This window comes from Taudactylus pleione, unplaced genomic scaffold, assembly GCF_031769625.1.
Source record: "Taudactylus pleione unplaced genomic scaffold, aTauple2 ptg000109l, whole genome shotgun sequence".
Taxonomy (NCBI): domain Eukaryota; kingdom Metazoa; phylum Chordata; class Amphibia; order Anura; family Myobatrachidae; genus Taudactylus; species Taudactylus pleione.
Window position 1 is genome coordinate 3,958,846 of NW_028284511.1, and position 24,644 is coordinate 3,983,489.

General features: G+C 41.7%; 1 protein-coding gene across 1 annotated transcript in view; it reads left to right on the plus strand.

The window, feature by feature from the left end:
• Nucleotides 1-24,644, plus strand: part of LOC148525218 (uncharacterized) — a 241,905-nt gene that overhangs the window by 201,151 nt on the left and 16,110 nt on the right. Inside the window, exon 12 of the mRNA XM_088471028.1 lies at nucleotides 10,623-10,788. Within this exon, the coding sequence (XP_088327154.1) occupies nucleotides 10,623-10,788 (166 nt within the window). The remainder of the gene's footprint in view (nucleotides 1-10,622; nucleotides 10,789-24,644) is intronic.

A 24,644-nucleotide genomic window follows, 5' to 3' on the forward strand; every position in this document is an offset into this window, starting at 1 on the left:
AATACCAATCCTTAAATAGGTACTGTAATTATAATTGAACCATTGAAATCTGTTTTTAAACAGATGGACACAATTGAAGATTAATGAGTATTGTTGAATGATTGCTTGTATAATTATGGTGGTCAAAGTTGATATTCATTAAATTAATTAATGTGTCTCTCCTGTGTCACGTTTATTTGTCCCCGGTTGCGAATACACATATATTAAGCTTGTCACATAAAGCATAAGACTGATTTTGTATGGACTAATTCTTCAGTCTCATAAAGGTGCTCCTGGGAAATATATGTAAATTCTGTGCACAGTATTGGTTCTGATCTCCTTGCTCCTTACACATTCATTAACCAACCCTCCCGGGTGTTTATTAAGAAGCAATGGAGAAATGGCTTTCAGTGTATAGTTACTGAGCCATTACATCCCATACGTTCTATTTTCCGTACTTATTTAGGTGGTTCAATAACAACAGACCCTCTCGGGTTTACACATGAGGACCAACAGAAATATTGTATATCATAATAAGCAGCAACAGGGTGCGTCGCTGACCAACGCGGCGTTTCGCTTTAAAGGCTTTATCAAGGTAAGCCGAGCCGCTTACCGGAACTCCCTTATATACCCACGATCGTGTCATTGGTAAGCGGGATGTCAATCACGCTAAAGGAGCCTATAACATCACATTACGTCACTAAGTTCCGCCCTCCAGCTCGCACTGATACTAGGGCCGGTGACGTGATTGTCTAAGAATTATCAATCGCTTTCCAATCAGCCTGATAATTAACAGGCTGAAGTAATCGATCTCAGAGATCGGTATCTCTGTTATCTTTTTTTATAAAGAAAGGACAGTATTTCTCACCAGTCTTTTCAATCATAATCCCTCTAAGGATTTATGTTAATGGATTTAGGATGTTCTATTAGAGATATTTAAATAGAGAATCATTAGAGATCGTCTAGAGCGATCACGTGATCGTTCTATAGTATCAGGTTGGAGTCTATTCAGGTTTATCTAATGGATAGACAATCAAGGATTTGCTCCTAACAAGACATCAATAATCTATCACCCATATTATGGATAAAGTTCTCTGAAACTGAAATTTGTATCTATAGGATAAGTATTTAGTGATACCCCAAAAAAGATTTTTTATGTATTGAATTACCCATAATAGATATTGTGAAAACCTAAATATAGTGTTGATAATAATCCATGTTGAGAAATGTGATGTGAAGTTTATATTATAAACATTAGAAATATAATAATAAATACATAAATAATTAAGTGTCATTAGAATTATCAGTGTTATTGTGCACAATTACATCCTAAATTGATTGTGTCAAAATAAAGAAAAAATTAAAACTCATCATGTGAAAAAAAAAAAAATATGTGATGATAAGTGTAAATTGTGTATAGATTGTTTTTAGAGATAAAATATTTACCCTAATAGTTGCAATAATTATAGATATAACCATAATCATTACATTAGATATATCAATTCGATATTACATATCATTGAATGGAATAATATAGCAATACTTTCAAGATGTTATTGTTATTATTTGATTATTAATCAGTCAACAAGTAAATAATATTAAATGTTCCAAAAAATGTCACAATATATCTGGATAATCAACCATTAATATATGACATGATATGTAATAATCACTATTCATCAAAGGTCCATAATATAGATGATATTATCTCAGGAAAGCTGAGTAACTATTTTCTTCATTTAGACCCTTAGGTTTTAATGAATCTAGTAGGAAAATGAATTTGGTTTCCTGTTTTAGGAGTTCAATATCCACATCTCCCCCCCTGATATTCATGTTAATTCTTTTTAATCCAAAAGCTTGCAAACCTCTGGGGTTTCCATCATGATACTTCAGAAAATGTCTGGCTATAGGGGTCAGAGATCTGAACTTCTGATGATCTTGTTCCGCATTCTTTATGCTTCCTATATGCTCCAGAACTCTTACTTTAAATGGTCTTTTAGTCTTTCCAATATAGATTTTCTTACAGGGACATTGAAGATTATAAATAATCCCTGCAGTGTCACAATTGATATGTTCTTTAATGTGCCAGATCTTATTAAATCTGTCACTAAAGGTAGTGGTTGTGATCATGGTTGGACATGCTTTACATGTTCCACACTTCCTAGAACCATTTTTAAAGTATAGCTGTTTTTTTGGTGATTCCAAATGACTATTCACCAAAATATCCCTCAGATTCTTCGATCTCCTCCAACTCATTTGGATTTTGTCTCCGACCATCTCAGCTAGATCCTGATCCGTACGTAAAATATCCAGGTGTTTGTGTAGTATTTCTTGGATATTCTTCCATTCATAACAGAATGTTCCCACAAACCTGATACATTCTTGTTCTTTATCTTTCTTCTTAGGTACTAAGAGTTGATCTCTAGTATATGGTCTTGTTTCTTCATATGCCTTCTTAATAGCTCTTCCACTATATCCACGAGATTTTAATCTCGTACTCAGTTGTTTTGATCTTATTTGGAATGTATCTTCCTCCGAGCAATTCCGTTTCATACGGAGTAATTCTCCTCTTGGTAATCCTTTCAACACTGGTGGAAAATGTGAGATTTGTCTGTGATATCAAGAAAGTGTATTTTTTCTTGGCTTGCTTCATGAGTTAGTTTCAAATTAAACTCATTAGTATTAAGTCTCATCAAGAATTCTTCAAAGAGCTTAATTCCCCCTTCCCAAATTATCAGAAGATCGTCGATATATCTCAACCACAAAAGGATGTGGTTTGTGTAGGAATCATTCATCTCATTAAACACCCACTCCCTCTCCCACCATCCTAGGTAGAGACCAGCATACGTGGGGGCACACGTAGTCCCCATAGCTGTTCCTCGTACCTGGAGATAAAAGTTGTTGTTGCAAACAAAGTAATTTTTAGTAAGTACAAATCTTAGGAGGGAGATGAGAAAGGTGTTAAAATCATTATTACGGTTCATACTCAAAAAATACTCGACTGCTCTAATTCCATATTCATGGGAAATGCTCATATACAAACTTTCCACGTCGCATGTTATCAGCCAGGTGTTGTCATTTAGGATAATATCCTGGATCTTGGTTAACACATCCGAGGTGTCCCTTACATATGATGGTAATTCTTGGACATAATCTCTCAGATAAAAATCCAAAAGTTTACTCGCATTTTCTGTGAGACTACCCATTCCGGAGACTATTGGTCTTCCGGGTGGGTTAGTCTCATTTTTGTGGATTTTAGGCAGAAGATATAGGGTAGGAATTTTTGGATTCTCTGTTTGCAAGAATTCAAAATCTCTCTTCAATATTACTCCATTTCTCCTGGCTTCACCAATAATTTTATTATACATTTCCAGAAAGTCTTTGGTGGGATTGAATGTTAGTTTTTTATAACAAGCTTTGTCATCCAATTGTCGATTGAGTTCATTGATATATTTTTCACGAGGCCACAAAACCACATTGCCTCCATTGTCTGAAGGTTTGAAAATTGTGTCATCCCATTTTTGCATTATATTAAGTGCTTCTCTCTCATCTCTGTTGAGGTTATATTCATGTTCTTGTATTCTTTTTTTATTCTTATATAATTGGTCCAAATCTTTACTCACTAAGGCCCTCATTCAGAGCCGTACGCTCTGAGCAGAGCGCACGCTCTGAATGAGGACCGGGCTCCATGAAAATGGAGCGTCCTCCTGGACACTCGTATAGCTGTGGGTCACCACCCACAGGCTATACGAGCGTGCATTGTGATGGCCGCGATGGTCGTGACAATCGCGACCATCGAAATTGCGAGCCGGAGCCTGCGGTTGAGGTTTTCAACTGCAAGCTCCGGAGTGATTTTGGCTCTATCAGAGCCAAAATCACTCCCACTGACATCACTAGTGATGTCAGTGGGCCGGCTTTTGACGGGAGGCGTTCCCGTGGGAACGCCCCCGTCTAGGAGGCACGCCCCCGGCACGCCCTCCAAAGGGGGCATGCTGTCAATCAACATTGACAGCACGCCCCCTTTGATCGGACACAACGAGCGAAGGACTTTCCTTCGCTCGTTGCGTCTGGCGCATGCGCACGACGGAGCTCCCTCCGTCGTGCGCATGCTCAGTCCATAACATCGACCCACTTGCGAGCGGACAGCCGCTCGCGAGTGGGTCTGAATCAGGCCCTAAGTCCACATAGATCTTGACTTGTGGACATATCGAGAAGTCTGGTGTAAATGTGGATTTCTTTTTAAGTGGGATGCATTGAGTTTTTGAAACTTCTGGTGTGTTAGAAGTAATTTCAGGATTTCCTTGTGATGTTGGTGTTCCCCTCAACTCTTCCAACGTAGCTATTGCTATTCTGTCTTCAGAGGAGAAATTTTCATGACTATTTGCACCATCTTCTTTGTGAATAAAAAAATTTTTTAGGAGTAATTTACGAGCAGAAAGATTTACATCTTTCTCAAATTCAAATCTATCAAAGGATGATGTAGGTGAAAAGGATAATCCTTTGTTGAGAATTTCAGTTTGTGATGATGTTAAGATCCTGTCTGTCAAATTTATTATCCTTAGAGAATCTGCCTCATCTACTTTCTGTATTGTCTCCTGTCTCTCGGTTCTTCCCTCCATCCCCTCGTTTCTCTTTTTCTTCTTCTTTCCCCTTCTGATCCTTTTAGGTTTGATCATGGGGTGTCTCTGATATTTTTGAGAGTACCTCCTAAAAAATCTCTCTGTTGGCCTAAAAAAGAGTTTCGTTCATGTACAGATTCATTTTCGGAAGAGTCTATATCTGATGTTGTATAATTGGATCGACTATCCAAGGTTCTCTTTTTTACATGACTCCATTTGTAACCACCTAAATAAGTACGGAAAATAGAACGTATGGGATGTAATGGCTCAGTAACTATACACTGAAAGCCATTTCTCCATTGCTTCTTAATAAACACCCGGGAGGGTTGGTTAATGAATGTGTAAGGAGCAAGGAGATCAGAACCAATACTGTGCACAGAATTTACATATATTTCCCAGGAGCACCTTTATGAGACTGAAGAATTAGTCCATACAAAATCAGTCTTATGCTTTATGTGACAAGCTTAATATATGTGTATTCGCAACCGGGGACAAATAAACGTGACACAGGAGAGACACATTAATTAATTTAATAAATATCTTCTTTGACCACCATAATTATACAAGCAATCATTCAACAATACTCATTAATCTTCAATTGTGTCCATCTGTTTAAAAACAGATTTCAATGGTTCAATTATAATTACAGTACCTATTTAAGGATTGGTATTTACAACTAATTATTGTATATAAACTATACACATTAATATATACAGAGTTGGATTAAAATCAACAACAGAAATTTAAGATCAGCGTATACGGCACAACGTATATAAGATAGGTGCCATATATAAAAGTTTTTGATCTAATATTAGCTTATGCGAAAATACAGGGGCGCTGCATATATTTTATTTCACTGAATTCCTTACTTTTCACTCTTTCAATGTTTTAATTTTTCGCTGTTTACTTGTCTTGTTTGACAATATTAATAGAATTAATAAAAGCTATATTTTAATTATTCTCGTGCACCACTTCGGGCATTTCTTTCTCTTCTATATTATCTCCGACCTATGAACAGCAGGCCCCAACACCCTACCATCTCTGGTAATTATATTCAGGAAGGTGGCACATGCACTTCCCTGGGAAAATAGCACTGTGTAGATAGATACTATGCAAGCAAGACCTTTACTCCATCCAAGGGCCTGATTCAGAGATGTACACTATGCCGATGTTTTTGCAGTTGAGCGATTATTCGTCCATCTGTGCATACATCTGAGTTGCAATGTTTACGTGTCAAGGTTCGTTACCATAGTCACTTGTGGTGCCTATTTATTTGCAGTGTGATTGACAGGCAGGGAGCATTTGGGGGAGGTAACAGGGAGTGGTAGTAAGGAATGCAGGTGTGTCTCACCCTGTCACTGCGAGTCCATGTGCAAGGAGTATGGTTTCAGCATCTTAATTCTCACGGCCATTCTGTGGGACTATAGACTCACTCAGGACAGCAAACAATCAAACAAGCAAACATAACTCTGTATCAGACCCAGTCATCAACTTGTCTTGTGCAAATATCTACTCTATTAGAAATGCCTTTTCTTCTTAAACTATGTGCTGCCTTTGGCAGGGTTATAGAGAAAGGTGCTGGTCTCGGTGCTGTAGGGGGCAGAGCCAAACCATACAAACATGGCCACACCCCCTACAAAAGAGTATGACATAGTAATAATGCGCCCCTCAGCAAGGGACAGATCAATGGGGAGGCGTAATCTGTGCCATCACTAAATACCTGGGCCCCTTCAACAAGCCAAGGCAATTAATACCCCCTCCTTCCAAGATCTGGGCACCCCTAGCCTTGTAGGAATTCTAGGTGCACGCAGGGGTGTCTTAAGAGAGGAGGGGGCCCGTATGCACTGCCCGTGCGGGGCCCCCTCCTCTCTTCCTGGTGGCCAGCAGCCGACTAACGCAGCTGGCCAGCCACCGGAGCATTAGTAGACTCCGGACACTAAAGTGTGCCTGGAGTCTACTGCGCATGCGCAGAAAGCCAGGAAAATGGCCACCGCGGCCATTTTCTGGCAATCTGTGCATGCACAGTAAACTCTGGGCACTAGAGTGTGCCCAGAGTCTACTGCGCATGCGCAGAACACCTGAAAAATGGCCGCCGCGGACATTTTCTCTTGTTCTGAGCAGCGCTGACACCCGCCGTGGGACCACGGACAGGTAAGTTTAAAATAATATGGGTGCAGGGTGTGCAGTGCGGGGCCCCCCTGGACCCGCACACACTGCACCCATTATAGATACGCCACTGGGTGCACGTGTTTAAACCAAAATACATAGCAGGGCCAAAATTATTTCTATACTATGTTTCTATATTTTGAACTCCATAGGGTATATTTACTAAAATTGAATACTGACCTTGGTTGCTTAAGCTCTGCTGCTTATATAGGTGTTATGGTCGCTAATGTGGCAATGTATATTATCCATGTCCTTGTCCTGTATTGTATTGTACTGTAAGCAGGACCGGATTAACAATGGGGCGGGTGGAGCTTCAGCTCCAAGCCTCCCATGAAAATAGGCCCACACAGGATCCCCTGCAGTGCACAGTAACAGTGGTGACAGAAACAGTTTTTCCTGTCACCACCAGCAGCCCAGCACATTATCCTCCAGGCCGGCAAAGGCATCGTCCACTCTTGACCATCGCGACCATCTTCCTGGCCGCTCGCTATAGCTGTGGGTGGTCACCCACAGCTATACGAGCAGCCAGGAGGCCGCTCTAAAAAACAAGAAGGCTGGCCCTGATTCAGAGCGAGCGTTCTGTCAGAGCGTCCGGCTCTGAATCAGGGCCAGAGGGCCTGATTCAGAGCCGGACGCTATTTGCGCTCGCTCGTTCAGGAAAAGGGGCTGGCTATTTAAAGTGACCGTTCGCTCTTTGCGGTCTGTTGACGCCTCCATGTCTGAACGAGCAAACAAAACATGAGGTCGTTATTTTGTTAAAAACGCCCCCTGGCCGCTCGCATCATACATCATCTCCGCTATTTATAAGATTAATCGAGTACATCGAAAGGCGTATGAACTGCTCGCTATTCTTGTGGTTGCATTTTCCTACCGCAATCATGCGAGCAGTTCAGACTAAAAGACAACCAACTGACGTGGTCGATGACGCTGCTTTGTTAATTATGCACACCCTTAAAACACCCGTTTTGACCTTTTGGCACGCCTGCGTTCGGAATTCCACTCCCCGTTTTCAAGCACCTTCCCCTGTTACCACCCACATACGCCTCACCCTGTCACTCAAATTAGCAGGCATTCGCTATTTTGCGAGCACATGATTTCCGACAGCACTGACTGGTTCGCGCATGCGTATTACAACCCATACGCATGTGCAGATGTGCGAACATCGCTCGGAACGAACGAGCGGCCGCTTACGAGCAGCTCTGAATCAGGCCCAGAGTTACAGAGCACTTTACATATACATTAGGGACCTGTGAGAAGGGTATAATTCACTAACAGGGTTCTACAGGAGCTTCTAAGCACTGTCTACACTGCCTAATCCTATTGAGTGGCTGAGTGTGTGGACTTTTCCTTTTTTTAACTATATTTTAATTTTTTTTATTTGACTATTTTGTATGAATCTTATATGTTGTGTCGTAAGTGTGTAATTTATATACCAGTATCAGGCCATCACAACATACATTTCTAATTTTTATTTAACTATAAGATCTACAATTATTTCTATGGGGCATATCAGGTTTCAGACCCAATAATTAGAATTTCTTATCGCCACTATTTGCGGCAATAAGAAATTAACTTTCCCCCAAATGTACAAAAAAGTAAACTGCAGGAACAGGGACTCCAAAAGGAGCTCGTCCCTGCGATGTGTAAAGAAGGGAAATGATCGCAAAATGAATAATTTCCCTTCTATATCCGGGGCCGTCCTGCGCATGCACTGTCAGCAGACCACGCATGTGCGGAGGCCAATTCTGAGGTGGCCTCTCCCTGTAATTTTTGGCCATAGGCTACTATAGGATAACGCCATCTGGAGATGCCGTTATCCTATCGGGGCAAGCTCCGAGATGTGAAAGGTTCATCTGAGCTTCACAGCCCCATAGAAACATATGGGGGCTGCAGCTGCTGTCGGAAATGGAAGAACCTTCATACATTCAAGGGATCCTTAATATTTTGGGGTAGTTCCCAAAAACTAGTGTATTCGGGGAATATCCTCCAAATATTATTTGAAAAGTAAGCCCCTACATCATTTGATAAACTACTCATAATTTACCTATTTAGGGGTCTATTTACTAAGCTGTGTTAAGAGATAAAGTGAACGGTGAAAAGGTACCAGACAACCAGCTCCTACCTGCCATTTTTCAAACACAACCTGTGACATGGCAGTTAGGAGCTGATTGGCTGGTACCTTATCACACTTCACTTTATCTCTTAAAACAGCTTAGCAAATAGACCCCTTAGTGTTATATTAGTTTATTTTTAAAGCATATCCATCTAAATTTATACTCTATTAGCAGAAGTAGTTCTGGTTATGCACTAGGAACTTATACCCCAACAAAAATCCTGGGTCTGAAACGGGATTTGGAACATGGTTCCAAGCCGGGTCAGATGCGGGATTTACCCCTTCTCCATTACGGCGTTGACCCGGTCGATTCCGTTCACACTGCACCCGGGTGCTGTGCTGGCACTTGGCGATGACGGCATCACTAAGTCCCGGAAACTCCACCCTGAATGTCGGACCGGAGCGAACCAGGCACCAGGGGAGGGGGTCCTTCCTGGTGGGGGCAGTCATTTGGGAGGCTGTCTGTGACAGCTGTCACCGGGCAGAGAGAGATTACAGCCTCCTAGGACCCTTTTCCTCTGAGCCGCTGCCCGGGTTGACACGGCAATAACCCAGGTATTTTGGGCAGTGGAAAAGAGGTATTAGATTACAATGCTGACGTCTGTATTCAAGCAGTGAAGTGACTACTATCCAATGGGTGGGGATGCCAAGCTGAGTCTTTGCCTCAGGTGACAGAAAGCCTAGCTTCCACCATGTGTGCGTATATACTGTGTGTATATATATATATATATATATATATATATAAAGTTATACATACATGAGGCAAACGAAGGCGGCACTCAGGAGCACAGGCCACACCACCTGTGTAGACCACACCCACACAACACTGGTCACACCGCCCTGGCGACACACATTAGGCCCTTCATAAATTTCAGCTCCAGGCCCATGTGGACATTAATCTGGCACTGACTGTAAGTCTTTGGTTACTTATTTGTTTTACATACATTGCAAGGCGCTGCAGAACACTTGTGGCACCATATAAATAATAATAATAATAATAATAATAATAATAATAATAATGTGCAGATTTTTAGAACTGGAGTTGTTTCCCATAGCAACCAATCAAATTCTAGCTATTATCTTCTAGAAGGTGCTAAATAATAGGTAGAATCTGATATGTTGCTATGGGCAACAACTCCACTTCTGAAAACCTGCACTTTAGTAAATATAACCTTATAAGTGAGTTAGAGTTATGGGAAAGGTATGTACGAGAGTCTAGATTATGCTATGTTTGCTATGCTATGTTTACTAGATATCAGAATTAGATCTGTCATTACATTCTATTTTATCAGTTGCTAGTTTCCAGCAAACAGAACATGGTACAAAACATCAGATTACCATGATTCAGCATTTATGTGGCTGAAAGGTTTGTTGAGTGTTTATAAATTAAACATGAGAGTCAATGATTCTTTCAAGTTTGCTCAAATCAAATGTTTTTTCTTTCCAGAATTTATAGTGCACAACTTGTTTTTGTTTTTAGATACTGATCTTGCTGGACACAAAGTTTATAATGTTTACTAGATTCATTGATTACAGTAAATACACAAGAATTATCACTGTGTTCATTTTGTTCATGCAATTATTACTGCAACTATTTTTTTTGGTGGAAAATAATTATATGAGTTTATATCACATAGACGCGCATCAGCACATACAAACACACACCATAACAATACATTACTTTATTTGATGCTACTGTATATTGTGTTGAAGCTCACAAAATGTTTTGTATTCACTGTTCACAGCATGGAGATACCTGGTTTGACAAGTGTCAAAACTGCACCTGTGAGGACTACGGTGCATTATGTTTGCCAATCCATTGTCCGGCACCTGTAGTACTAAACTGCACAGAAGGCACTATTAAAGAAGTCATTGATCCAAAAAATACTTGTTGTAAACAGAAAATGTGTAGTAAGTTAACCTTTTTTATGGTATAGTACATATAGGGGTCTATATGCTAAGTCTTGGAGCGAGATAAGTGATTGGGATGGATATCTTTGTGCACAGAGGGCCTGATTCAGAGCCGCTCGCTAGTTGCGATCGCTCGCCCCCAGCGTATGCAAATTTTGCAAAGTGACGGTATGGCAGGCGCTCGCTCGGAAAGTCATAAGCACGCCCACTTTGTCTGTCTTTGCTTTTGCGATCAGATTCTGATAGTACGAAGCGTGCGCATGCGTGGTCGCTAAACATCGGCCGTGTATGAATCAGGCCCAGAGTGTGTGCTTGTGTAACTAAGGTAAGTGCTGCTGCCACGAGTGAGGATACCTGTCCCCACTGGGTATACTAGAAAATTGGGATGTATAGCTCTCAGACCTATTGCTAAGTGGTATTATTTCAAATGATTGGGTGATGTGTAAAGAAGAATGGATACAAAATGTTGAGAGATAATAGTTTACTGGTCTCAATAGACAACAACAGTAAACAAAATATTGGTGCTTGTATAGAGAAATGTAGCAATCATAGATTGTGGGCTAATTGGTATGAACAAATATTGTAATGTGCAAAGTTACACAATTGGGGCAATCTTGGACATGCACGATGCAGCAAAACAAAATCAAATGCAAAACAAACTGAAACAAAACAAGTGAATGTGGCAATGTCCAGTAACAATGTTAGTCCTGCAGGTGTTTGCTGTAAAGTGGAAGGTGTAGTGGGTATTATCAGTACCCAGGATGGTCTATTCCGGTATTCAGAGAGTCTAATACGTGGTTAAGCAGGGTCTAATTTCCCCCTAGTGTTGTAAACTTTTCAGAGTTAGGGGCGGCATCCTGCTTACTTGCCTAGTCATCCTGGTTGCTTGTGGTTGGTGCCTGGATGCTTGTGGTTGTGTGGCAGAGAGATGTGGGCATTGGACGTTGATTTCACACAATGGGGACCTTCAAAAGATATTTTCTCCAACAGTTGAAATATAGACTGAGCTACAGAAAAAAAGGGGATTTTCCCTCCAGCACACTGCAGCAAAAACAAAAATACTTGAATCCTACATGATAATAGAAATTCAGAGGTATTGGTTTACATACATTTGCAAATATATGAATAAGCGCTGGGCCAAACGTCAAGGCTCCTCTATACCAGCGTCCCTAACATTATTGCACCTGTGCAATGTCATTAAGTTGATGTGAGCGACCACCATACTTTTTGTTGAAATATAGACTGACCATGGTGCATTGATCCTTCTTGAGTACATTGATGGTACAGTGTGATGAGGCACAAATCCCCATTCCTAAAGTTTTGTGGGTTGATTCCTACTGGGTGTTGGTATAGGTGGTGCTCTGCATTGATATCAGTTCAGACCAGTGGATGTGGGTTGTATGGCCCACTGTGGGTGTTCATGCTAGCTGTGGTAAAGTGTAGTGCTTGGTATGGAAGATGTGGATGTGACTCCAAAGCATTTCTGCCCTGTGCGGGCTTTCCTCAGGAAGTATGAGTGGTGTGGGCCAGTCAAGAAAGGGGTTAAGAAGTCATCTTGGATCCAGTGTCAACGTTAGATTGGCTATCAGTTTTGGGTATCTGTTTGGTGATCTTGTCACTTAGGGAGTGTTTCTCTGATTGGGTGGTGGTTGTGGCTAGGTAATGGTTGGCTGTGTGCAGGCAATCATGTGATCATGCATAATGTAAACAGAACAAACAATGAAAAAACTTAAGAAGCCATCTTGGATCTGGCCAAGAAAGGGGTTAAGAAGCCATCTTGGATCTGGTGTCAGCGTTTACTTGGCTGTCAGTTACAGGTATCTGATTTGTTGGTGAACTTGTCATTCAGGGAGTGCTTCTCTGATTGGTTGGTGGTTGTGGCTAGTTAATGGTTGGCTGTGGTGAGGCGATCATGTGATCTTAGAAAAATAAATGTGAGCGCTTTTTCACAGCTGCTGGTTTGAAAAACAGTAAACAATTTATTCAACAAACAATCAAATACATTAAAATAATGCAATACCATGGTAAGCAGATGGAAATAGCATATAAGGCCTATGGCCACAATAATATTAATTGAATATTATGCCTGTGAATTTCAGAGAGGCAGGATCACAGTTGTGGTGCTCTTTGTAGTGTAGTGAGAGTGGGTGTTCAGAAGATCCTTTCCTTATATTCCTGATATGTTCCCCGATTTGCACTTTGAGAGGTCTGATCATCCTGCCTATGTACTGTTCTGGACAGGAGCACTCTAATAAATAGCCCCTTTTGTGTGGCAGGAGAGAGATAAAGTGGATGGAGATAAATGTAATGGCCTCTCTATGTCAGACATGCACCACTAAGGGTGAGGTTCAGGTGTGGTTTAGTTATACTTTGAGGATGGGTCCTCCTATCTTCTTCGATTTAGCACACTATGGGGGGAATTCAATTCAACACGAATTGAATAGCCCCGGGAGGGAGCTCCCAGAGCTGTTAAATTCAGTTTGCTGTTATGTCGGAGAGTGCCCGTTCTCACGACACAACAAGGGAGTTAAGGCACAAGAACCGTCATTCTCTGACTAAAGTGCCAGGCACACAGCTGTTAGCGCTGTGCTAAGCAGTAAAACAGCTGCGCGCCCAACACTTTTGTCAGATTTCTCCTTGCATCCCCAGGGGGGTGTGAGAAGAAATCCTTTGCCTGCCCAAACAGCGTGGTAAATTGAATATCTTCAGGAGCTCCCTCCCACAGCTATTCAACATTGCACTGAATTGAATTCCCACCTATGACAGTGAGGCAAGCCTAAATGCAATATTTTCCCATGTGAACAGACACACGACTGGACTTGTTGTTCTTCAAAAACAAAGATTGTTTTATTTGTTGAAAAGTTTAGTTGTACAGTTGACTATTTTTATAGTATCAACAACAATGCAGTTATTGAACAACAGTACCCTTAAGGTGGGTACACACTAGACAGATATATCTGCAAATGATGGTCATTCATAAACACTGAACAACCATCTTCTGCTCCAGCCGTGGGTCCCGCTAGCCAGGGGGCATATCCAGCCCTCCTCCATGCAGGCTCTGCTGCATGTATCTGGGCAGTCGGTAGACCGCCCATACACGCTGCCCGATGGACAGCTATATCTGCAGATAAATCTGCCATCAGCTGTGCAGCACAGCCAACATGATATGTCTGTGAACTACGACGTTCATAGACATATCGTTAGTACACACTGGCTGACGGGCACCAGATATATTGGCTGACCAAATTGATCGGCCAATATATCTGTTAGTGGGCACCCAGCTTAAGAGCAGGTGGTTGATCAGATACAGTTTTGGTAACATGTGAACTTTTGCAAGGTATCACACAGAGAAAGGATAGTGATATGGTGCACAGGTCACATAGATTACTTAAAATATAACCTTTATTATTTATTTTTAAATTATATTACAAGGGATTGTTGAAATATCTTGGTAAAATATAAATTATGTGACGGGGACTGATATAGGGAAGAAACTAAGGGATCAAGGAAAATGCTCTAATGGTGCCCTAAGCCAGTCAGTCTGAGTATTCTATATATAAACATTTGGTATATATTCTGCAATTATTAGTTACATTGAATTCTGGGCCTGATTCAGACCCACTCGCGAGCGGCTGTACGCTCGCAAGTGGGTCGATGGTCTGCACTGAGCATGGGCACGACGGAGGGAGCTCCGTCGTGCGCATGCGCCAGACACGACGAGCGAAGGACTTTCCTTCGCTCGTTGTGTCCGATCAAAGGGGGCGTGCTGTCAATGTTGATTGACAGCACGCCCCCTTTGGTGGGCGTGCCGGGGGCGTGCCTCCCTGACGGGGGCGTTCCCACGGGAACGCCTCCCGTCAGAAGCCGGCCCACTGACATCACTAGCGATGTCAGTGGGAGTGATTTTGGCTCTGATAGAGCCAAAATCACTCCGGAGCTTGCGGTTGAAAACCTCAACCGCAGGCTCCGGCTCGCAATTTCGATGGTTGCGATGGTCACGACCATCGCGGCCATCAAAATGCACGCTCGTATAGCCTGTGGGTGGTGACCCACAGCTATACGAGCGTCCAGGAGGACGCTCCATGAAAAAGGAGCCCGGCCCTCATGCAGAGCGTGCGCTCTGCTCAGAGCGTACGGCTCTGAATGAGGGCCACTGTTAAAAATGGCAACTGTTTCAAAACACTGCAGGCTAGACTCTACAATGTTGCAGAGTCTAGTTCCTATGATCACTGTGTCCTCACAAGAGTGACAACCAGTAAATACTAATGATAGTGTTGCAACATCTTTGCTGAGTGTATTTCTTTATCCCTATATTATCATTTGAACTGTATTAATTCTCTGCACTTCGTTTCCTATATTATTATAATAAAAATATATATGGAAATAAATATTTGTATAGTCTGTGAAATTTCTTGAACATCTCTAGGTGTGGGGGTAGTTACTTGGGATAATTGCCCATAGATCATTTAATTTAAATACCCTGCTCCATTAAATATGTACTAGGGAGTATTCACTAATGGTTACTCTTGTTATGTCTTTTTCTCAAGTGCCGTGATATGTTAGAGTGACTGATGTCAATTGATCATTTTAATTTGAAGTTATAATGCAGACAATCACTCTGTGTAGGCTGACTGCAGACATATATATTAGCCCAAAATAAGCAATCCCACATATCCATAAAGTACATAATGTAGTGGCTGTATCTTTATTTAGCAGCACTGAAAACCATTTATGTATACACCATTCTTTATAGTAGTCTGTTCATTTAAAAGGACAATAGATCAATAATTAATAAGTAATACACAGCCCTTAAAGTCCTCTCATTGAAATTGTTGCTGGTTGAAACTCAGCCAATGTTAAGCAGCATTAATATTTTATTGATTCAGATTGAGACCATCTCTTATGTTAGAACAATATTCTATTCCAAATGCTGCACTGATAATTAGCAGTAAGCTAGTCTGCATATCCAAATTAATTCTTAAGCTTGAAATTAGCTTATGAAACAGTGATTTCTTCAGTAATCACGGCACCTATCATGACCTCATAAGAGAATACATTCAGCTCTACTGGTTTATAATATATAATGTATCCAATTGTTTCTGGTTTAACATTGCAATTTATAGCAGGTATAATTCCTTTACTAGTAACACATGTAGATCCGGGTAACAATTTTCACTAACATTATATAGATATCTTTGATTTCATTCTCAATAATCATAAGATATAGGTGTACATAATCATTGTGGCTTACAACTTTATTATTATATTAATCGCCACTAATAGTATCACTGTCCTTATGTAACCCCCTGGGTGAGTTCTGTAAGAGAGCCTCTATAACTTTATTTCATTGTTAATCACTTTGAATATCCTAATAATATCAGTGTGGCAATAATCTATATCAAGTTAGAGATGATCACAATACTAAAATAGAGAGTGTCAGAGTAGTTCTATCTACAATCAGTTAATATCTGCAATGGTTATGTTCAAATCCGCCTCTGATTTTCTAAAAAAACAGTGAAAATCTACGCTCCGGGCATACAATCAGCCGTTATAAAAATGTGCAGCATTAGATGGAATACAGTTCAACACCAAAGAATGCTCTCCACAGCTGTGCTGTAATTTCTAAAATTAATACTAATTGTCTTACTGAATAAATAGTCCATCTCTAGCCAGGGGCATACACTCAGCCCACAGACAATTGTGCAGCAGTAGACGGAGAATGAGTCATATATCTGCCAAGCACTATCTGCGGCTATGGTGTAAATAAGATGGATGCAAGTTAACTACTGGTGGTCTAACTCTGCCGCGTGCATACAGTCAGCCCGTTAATGATGTATGGCAGTAGGTAGAACTATTGTTATAATAAAACAAGTAGGAACAGCAGCTGTGTTGGTAATTACAAGCTGATCAATTCCTTACACCACTGATCCATCTGTGCTACAGGCATACAGTAAGCCCAGAACATGTAGCACTAGGTGGAACAAATGTATTGCACAGACAGTTAAACAGTATAGGGGACGCTAATATGCTAGATGTAGAACGGCCCCAGCACGCTCCGTCGTACATGTCACATTCAACTTATTCATGGTGCGAACCCAATGAGAGGCTCCACAAGGATTTTATTTGTTAAACTCCTCCCACTAGTATGTCCTAGCCAACCCATTGAATTCAATGTAAGGTGTATTATCCCTGCTAATCTCATACAGATAAGGATCAAAAATTTAATGTAGAGAAAAAGAAGCATAGCATTTAATATTAGGAAAGGAATAAAATAATAAATGGAAAAATTATATAAACAATGAATTATATATTATTATAAAATGTCATATTATCTTATATACACACTTATAATTTAGTGATACATTATATAATATCCAATATTAATAGTAATGTACATACATATGTGATAATTGGATTGTGAAATATCGTGAATATATAGAAATAGTAAAATTTATATATGTATATTATAAATTAATTTAGTGAAAAACACATGTGACAATAGTGACAAATTAATATACTGTGATGAATTAATAGAATGATACATAATAATCCTTGAAATGTTAAAAATAATATATAGTCTCTTGATCAGTGAATGTAAAAAGTTAATAATTGAATACAAATAATACTAAAATGTTGTGATTATATAATAATATAATCTGTATATAAAAAGAATATACAATTCATAATTTCCTAATCTACATATATATTCCCAATGGTGTACATCCTAACCGAAAAATTATTGAAGAGATATTGCAATCATGGTTTCAAATTTATGAAAGTACCAAATAATTGTTCCTATTAGGGGTGTGCACCGGCCACTTTTCGTGTTTTGTGTTTTGGTTTTGGATCTGGATCTTTCTTCGTGTTTTGGATCTGGATTGGTTTTGCCAAAACCACCCTTCCGTGTTTTGGGTTCTGGGTTTTGTGTTTTGGATCTGTATTTTTTTGAAAAAAAGCATAAAAACAGCTAAAATCACAGAATTTGTAGGTTTTTCTGCTCCTATGCTATTATTAACCTCAATAACCTTAATTTCCACTCATTTCCAGTCTTTTCTGAACACCTCACACCTCACAATAGTGTTTTTATGTCCAAAAGGTTGCACCGAGGTAGCTGGATGACTATGCTAAGCGACACGAGTGGGCGGCACAAACACGTGACCCATCTAGGAGTGACACTGCAGTGGCAGACAGGATGGCAGTTAGAAAAACTAGGCCCCAAACTGTACATAATGCAAAGAAAAAAAAGAGGTGCAAGATGGAATTGTCCTTGGGCCCTCCCACCCACCCTTATGTTGTATAAATAGGACATGCACACTTTAACAAATCAATCATTTCAGCGCCAGGGTCTGCCACACAACTGTGGCTGAAATGATTGGTTCGTTTGGGCCCCCACAAAACAAGCTGGCAATTAATGTGTCCCTGCACAAACTGGCTCTACGGAGGCAAGATGTCATCCTCATCCTCCTCATCCACCGATTCCTCACCCTCTTCAGTGTGTACATCCTCATCCTCACAAAGTATTAACTCGTCCCCACTTGAATCCACCACCACAGGTCCCTCTGTACCTTCTGGAGGCTGGTCTCCCTGGAAGAGCTGATAATTCATTTTGATGAACATCATCTTCTCCACATTCTGTGGAAGCAACCTCCTACGCCTTTCGCTGACAAGGTTCCCGGCTGCACTAAACACTCTTTCGGAGTACACATTGGAGGGGGGGCAACTCAGGTAAAATAGAGCCAGTTTGTACAGGGGCCTCCAAATTGCCTCTTTTTCCTGCCAGTACAGGTATGGACTGTCTGACATGCCTACTTGGATGCTGTCACCGATGTAATCCTCCACCATTCTGTCAATGGTGACAGTATCATATGCAGTGACAGTAGACATGTCAGAAATTGTTGCCAGGTCCTTCAGTCCGGACCAGATGTCCAAACTTGGTCCTGCCTGCCCTGCATCACCGCCAGCGGGTTGCTTAGGATACCTAAGTTTTTTCCTGGCAGCCGCAGTTGCGGGAGAAAATGAAGAAGGAGCCGTTGACGTGTCACGTTCCGCTTCAGCTGACAGTGTGTTCACCAGCAGGTCTTTGCACCTCTGCAGGTTTGTGTCGGCCAGAAAGAGAGACACCACATAGGCTTTAAACCTAGGATCGAGCACTGTGGCCAAAATGTAGTGGTCTGATTTCAACAGATTGACCACCCTGGAATCCTTGCAAAGCGAATGAAGGGCTTCATCCACAAGTCCCACATGCCGAGCGGAATCGCTCCATCTTAGCTCCTCCTTCACTTTCTCCAGCTGCTTCTGCAAAAGCCTGATGAGGGGAATGACCTGACTCAAGCTGGCAGTGTCTGAACTGACTTCACGTGTGGCAAGTTCGAAGGGCTGGAGAACCTTGCACAACACGGAAATCATTCTCCACTGCACTTGAGTCAGGTGCATACCCCCTCCTTTGCCTATGTCATAGGTGGATGTATAGGCTTGTATGGCCTTTTGCTGCTCCTCCATCCTCTGAAGCATATAGAGGGTTGAGTTCCACCGCGTCACTACCTCTTGCTTCAGGTGATGGCGGGGCAGGTTCAAGAGTGTTTGCTGGCGCTCCAGTCTTCGGCACGCAGTCGCTGAATGGCGAAAGTGGCCAGAAATTTTTCGGGCCACCCAAAGCGTCTCCTGCACGCCCCTGTCGCTTTTCAGAAAATTCTGCACCACCAAGTTTATTGTGTGAGCAAAACATGGGACGTGCTGGAATTTGCCCAGATGTAATGCCCGCACAATATTGGTGGCGTTGTCAGATATCACAAATCCCCAGGAGAGTCTAAGTGGGGTAAGCCACTGGGCGATGATTTCCCTCAGTTTCTCTAAGAGGTTGTCGGCGTTGTGCCTCTTACTGAAACCGGTGATACACAGCGTAGCCTGCCTTGTAACGAGCTGGCATTTCTGAGATGCTGCTACTGGTGACGCTGCTGCTGTTGCTGCGTAAGGTGATACATCTACCCAGTGGGCTGTCACAGTCATATAGTCCTTAGTCTGCCCTGTTCCACTTGTCCACATGTCCGTGGTTAAGTGGACATTGTGTACATCGGCATTTTTCAGGAGACTGAGGACACTTTTTCTGACGTTTCTGTACAGTCTCGGTATCGCCTGCCTAGTGAAGTGGAATCTAGACGGGATTTGGAGCCGGGGACACACTACCTCCATCAATTGTCTAAATCCCACTGCACTAATGGCAGATACCGGACGCACGTCTAACACCAACATAGCAGTCAAGGCCTCAGTTATACGTTTTGCTTCAGGATGACTGCTGTCGTACTTCATCCTCCTCGCTAAGGACTGTTGGAGGGTCAATTGTTTAGTAAAAGTAGTGGTGTTCCTACTTCCTCTCTGGGATGATGAATGACTCCCAGCAGCAGCAACAGCAGCAGCGGCAGCAGTAGGCGTAGCAATGCAGGATCCTCCGGAGGAATCCCGGATAGGAGAGTCAGTCATGCCAGTGACATGGCCTGCAGGACTACTTCCGATCCTGACTAAGGAGGAAATTGACGAGGAGGGAGTTGACGGTGTGGTTTGCAGGCGCTTGGATACAACAGGACAACGGGATTTAGGTGTCCCTGGACTGCTTACGGTCTTAGCCAAAGTTTCTGAACTTGACAGTAACTTTTTATGAACGCGCTGCAGGTGCCGTATAAGGGAGGATGTTCCTAGGTGGTTGACGTCCCTACCCCTACTTATTTCACCTTTACATATGGTACATATGGCAAGACAGTTGTTGTCCGGATTTGGATAGAAATATTGCCAGAACAAAGAGGTGGAATGTTTGGTCTTCTGCCCAGGCATGACCGTGATGGGCTTTTTCATCCCATGGACAACAACTGTCTCCCCCGGAGCCTGATTTAAACAAACCACATCACCATCAGAATCCTCCTCGCCAACTTCCTCCTCAGCGCCAGCTACACCAGTATCTTCATCCTGTTGTACTTCAACAGTGACATCTTCAATTTGCATATCAGCAAGTGGACTGTGGGTGCTCCTTTCAGCACTTGCAGGGGGCGTGCAAATGGTGGAAAGAGCCACCTCTTCCCGTCCAGTGCTGGGAAGGTCAGGCATCGCAACCACCACCACACTTGGACTCTCCTTGGGGATTTGTGATATCTTCTTAGAAAGCACAGTTCTTCGCTGTGCTTTTGCCAGCTTAACTCTTTTGATTTTTTTAGTGGGAGGAGGGCTTCCATCATCATGTGAAGCTGAACCACTAGTCATGAACATACTAGGGATCGACCTTAGCCGTTCCTTGCCACTCCGTGTCGTAAATGGCATATTGGCAAGTTTACGTTTCTCTTCAGCTGATTTAAATGTCTTTTTCAAGGTCATTTTCCTGAACTTTGCCATTTGGGATTGTATGTGCTCTCTACTATGACATTGGGCATCGGCCTTGGCAGACGAGGTTGATGGCATGTTATCGTCTATGTCATGACTAGTGGCAGCAGCTTCAGCACTAGGAGGAAGTGGTTCTTGATCTTTCTCTATTTTATTATAATCGGAGAAAGTTTGGTCCTCCATTTATGTTATATCGATTTGATATATACGTGCGGCTAAACACAGAAAATAATTTTTTTTTTGGTTTGGACTGGAGTGTACTTTGGGGGTTACAGCACCCTTTAACGGTCAAGCCAGCCAGCCCTTTACTTATGACACAGGCGCACGCTTGGCACTACTTTGTTGATGCACGTGCGGCTACTGCGCACACAATTCACAAACACAGAAAATAATTTTTTTTTTGGTTTGGACTGGAGTGTACTTTGGGGGTTACAGAACCCTTTAACGGTCAAGCCAGCCGGCCCTTTACTTATGACACAGGCGCACGCTTGGCACTACTTTGTTGATGCACGTGCGGCTACTGCGCACACAATTCCCAAACACAGAAAATATATATTTTTTTGGTTTGGACTGGAGTGTACTTTCGAGGGTTACAGCACCCATAACGGTCAAGCCAGCCGGCCCTTTACTTATGACACAGGCGCACACTTGGCACTACTTTGTTGATGCACGTGCGGCTACTGCGCACACAATTCACAAACACAGAAAATAATTTTTTTTTTGGTTTGGACTGGAGTGTACTTTGGGGGTTACAGCACCCTTTAACGGTCAAGCCAGCCGGCCCTTTACTTATGACACAGGCGCACGCTTGGCACTACTTTGTTGATGCACGTGCGGCTACTGCGCACACAATTCACAAACACAGAAAATTTTATTTTTTTTGGTTTGGACTGGAGTGTACTTTCAGGGGTTACAGCACCCTTAACGGTCAAGCCAGCCGGCCCTTTACTTATGACACAGGCGCACGCTTGGCACTACTTTGTTGATGCACGTGCGGCTACTGCGCACACAATTCACAAACACAGAAAATAATTTTTTTTTTGGTTTGGACTGGAGTGTACTTTCGGGGGTTACAGCACCCTTTAACGGTCAAGCCAGCCGGCCCTTTACTTATGACACAGGCGCATGCTTGGCACTACTTTGCTGATGCACGTGCGGCTACTGCGCACACAATTCACAAACACAGAAAATAATTTTTTTTTTGGTTTGGACTGGAGTGTACTTTGGGGGTTACAGCACCCTTTAACGGTCAAGCCAGCCGGCCCTTTACTTATGACACAGGCGCACGCTTGGCACTACTTTGTTGATGCACGTGCGGCTACTGCGCACACAATTCACAAACACAGAAAATATATTATTTTTTTAGCACTTGGGGGAGCACCCCTGATGGACAGAGCACCCCCTGGACAACACTACAGCACCCCTTTAGGACTGGGACACTGCACAGGACTTTGGAGTGGACACAGCCCCTATGGAGAACTGACTGCACAACACAGTCCAGCCAGCCCCTATGGACTTTGAAGTAGTGGACACAGCCCCTATTAACAACAGCAGCACAGCACAACACAGCCAGCCCCTATGGACTTTGAAGTAGTGGACAACAGCAGCACTACACTACACTACACTACACAGCCCTAACTCCCACCCTCCCTCTTCACTGTCCACAGCCGAGTGAGAAAATGGCGCCGACGCGGGTACCTTATATAGGATCCAAAACCCGCGAGACTCGGAAGGCGGAATGATGACGTTTTGCCTCGATTTCAGATCCGAGTCAGGCGGGAAAAGTCGAGCCTGACTCGGATCGGACTCGGATCGGGGGGGCTCGGGGGGGTTCGGATTTCAGAAATCCGAACCCGCTCACCCCTAGTTCCTATCATTAATTCCACATAATTAAATGATAACTAAAAGAAAATATATAAGTACTATGATCTGAAGCAAATAATATTGGAAAAATGTTATATTCTTTATAAAATAAAAGGACAATCATTAGCAGTTATTCTAATCTGGGCACATATTCCTAGCAGTTCAATTGTTATCTGACTAATAATAACAGGAATATTACATTTAAAAAAACTTTTATATTTATAAAAATTCTGAGTAATTATTCCTTTCATTTAATCCAAATGGTTGAGTGCTACCCATAAGAAAAATGATATGTGCTTCTCTTCTCAAAAACTGGTTGTTTAAATCTCCACCGCAAAAGTTATTTTTACTTGTTCCATTATGAACTCTTTTAAATATTGTGGCTTTCTCTGATGGTAGGATAGAAAGTGTCTGGCAACTGTTGTAAAGGTTTAAACTTTTTGCTGATCCGATTCCGCATTGTGTATATTCCCCACTTTTTCAAGAAGGCATCGTTGAATGGTCTACTGGTCATTACAACAACTCTCAAATTGCATGGGCATGTCAAATAATAAATTAGTGTGTTTTCTTTGGGTTTTGGATGAATTAATGACTCTCGTGTTCTTCTCTTAGCCTTGTTCATGGACCTCATATTGTATCCCTTAGCTACTAATTTGATGTTTAATTCAACCCTCATTTCTCAAAGATGTTGTGCTCCGAATAGTTGTTGCATGTTCTGAAGTATTTGCCTTTAGGGATACCAGTAATCACTGGTTGAGGATGTGAGTTAGTTGCACAAATGATACTATTGGTGGCACTCTTATTCCTGTAAATGTGGGAAATAAGACGCCCTTCATCTGTGATACAAATCGACAAATCACGAAAATGAATAATTTTTTGGAATTCAATGATGTAATGAATTCAGAAAAGAGTTCTGTTTCCCCATCCCATATGATAAATAAATCATCTATAAATCTGAGCCTGTTGGTGTACTGTATCTTTCATTTGTTTCTGTAAAGATTGCTCCTTCTCCCACCAACCCATGTACAAATTTGCATAAGTTGGCTCACACATTATTCCCATAGCTGTTCCTCTTAATTGTTAGAAAAAGGCTCCATTAAATGTAAAAAAAATTCTTGGTTAGAACAATTTCAAATAGTTGTAGAAGAAAGTGATTGAAATCAAAATATGTTTCCATTTCCAAGAATAGAAAAAGAACATGAGAGTCATTAATTCATCCAGATCAAAAACCCAAAGAAAACACACTGGATAGCCAAACAATTAGATTTGTAGGTACATTTTGCAAAGAAGGTAATAAGATAAGACAAATATTACTAAATCATTGGCATATTCTGAGATTGGATCCAGATTTGGCAAATATTTGGGGAGATGAGGTGTGTTGGAGGAGATCCAAAAACATAAAGGACATTATAGTTCATAGTCATTATAGACCAGAGTCCAAACAAAAACATCTATTATAGGCAGCTTTAGTTGTGGACATTGTAAAGCTTGTTAGTTCATGTTAAAACTAAAAAAATCACTGACAAATATTATCATAAATGACCAATCCGAGGAATTTGAAACTATAAATTTCAAGGGGTAATTTTTTGTTTAACATGCCCATGCAATTTGAAATATATTGGAATGAC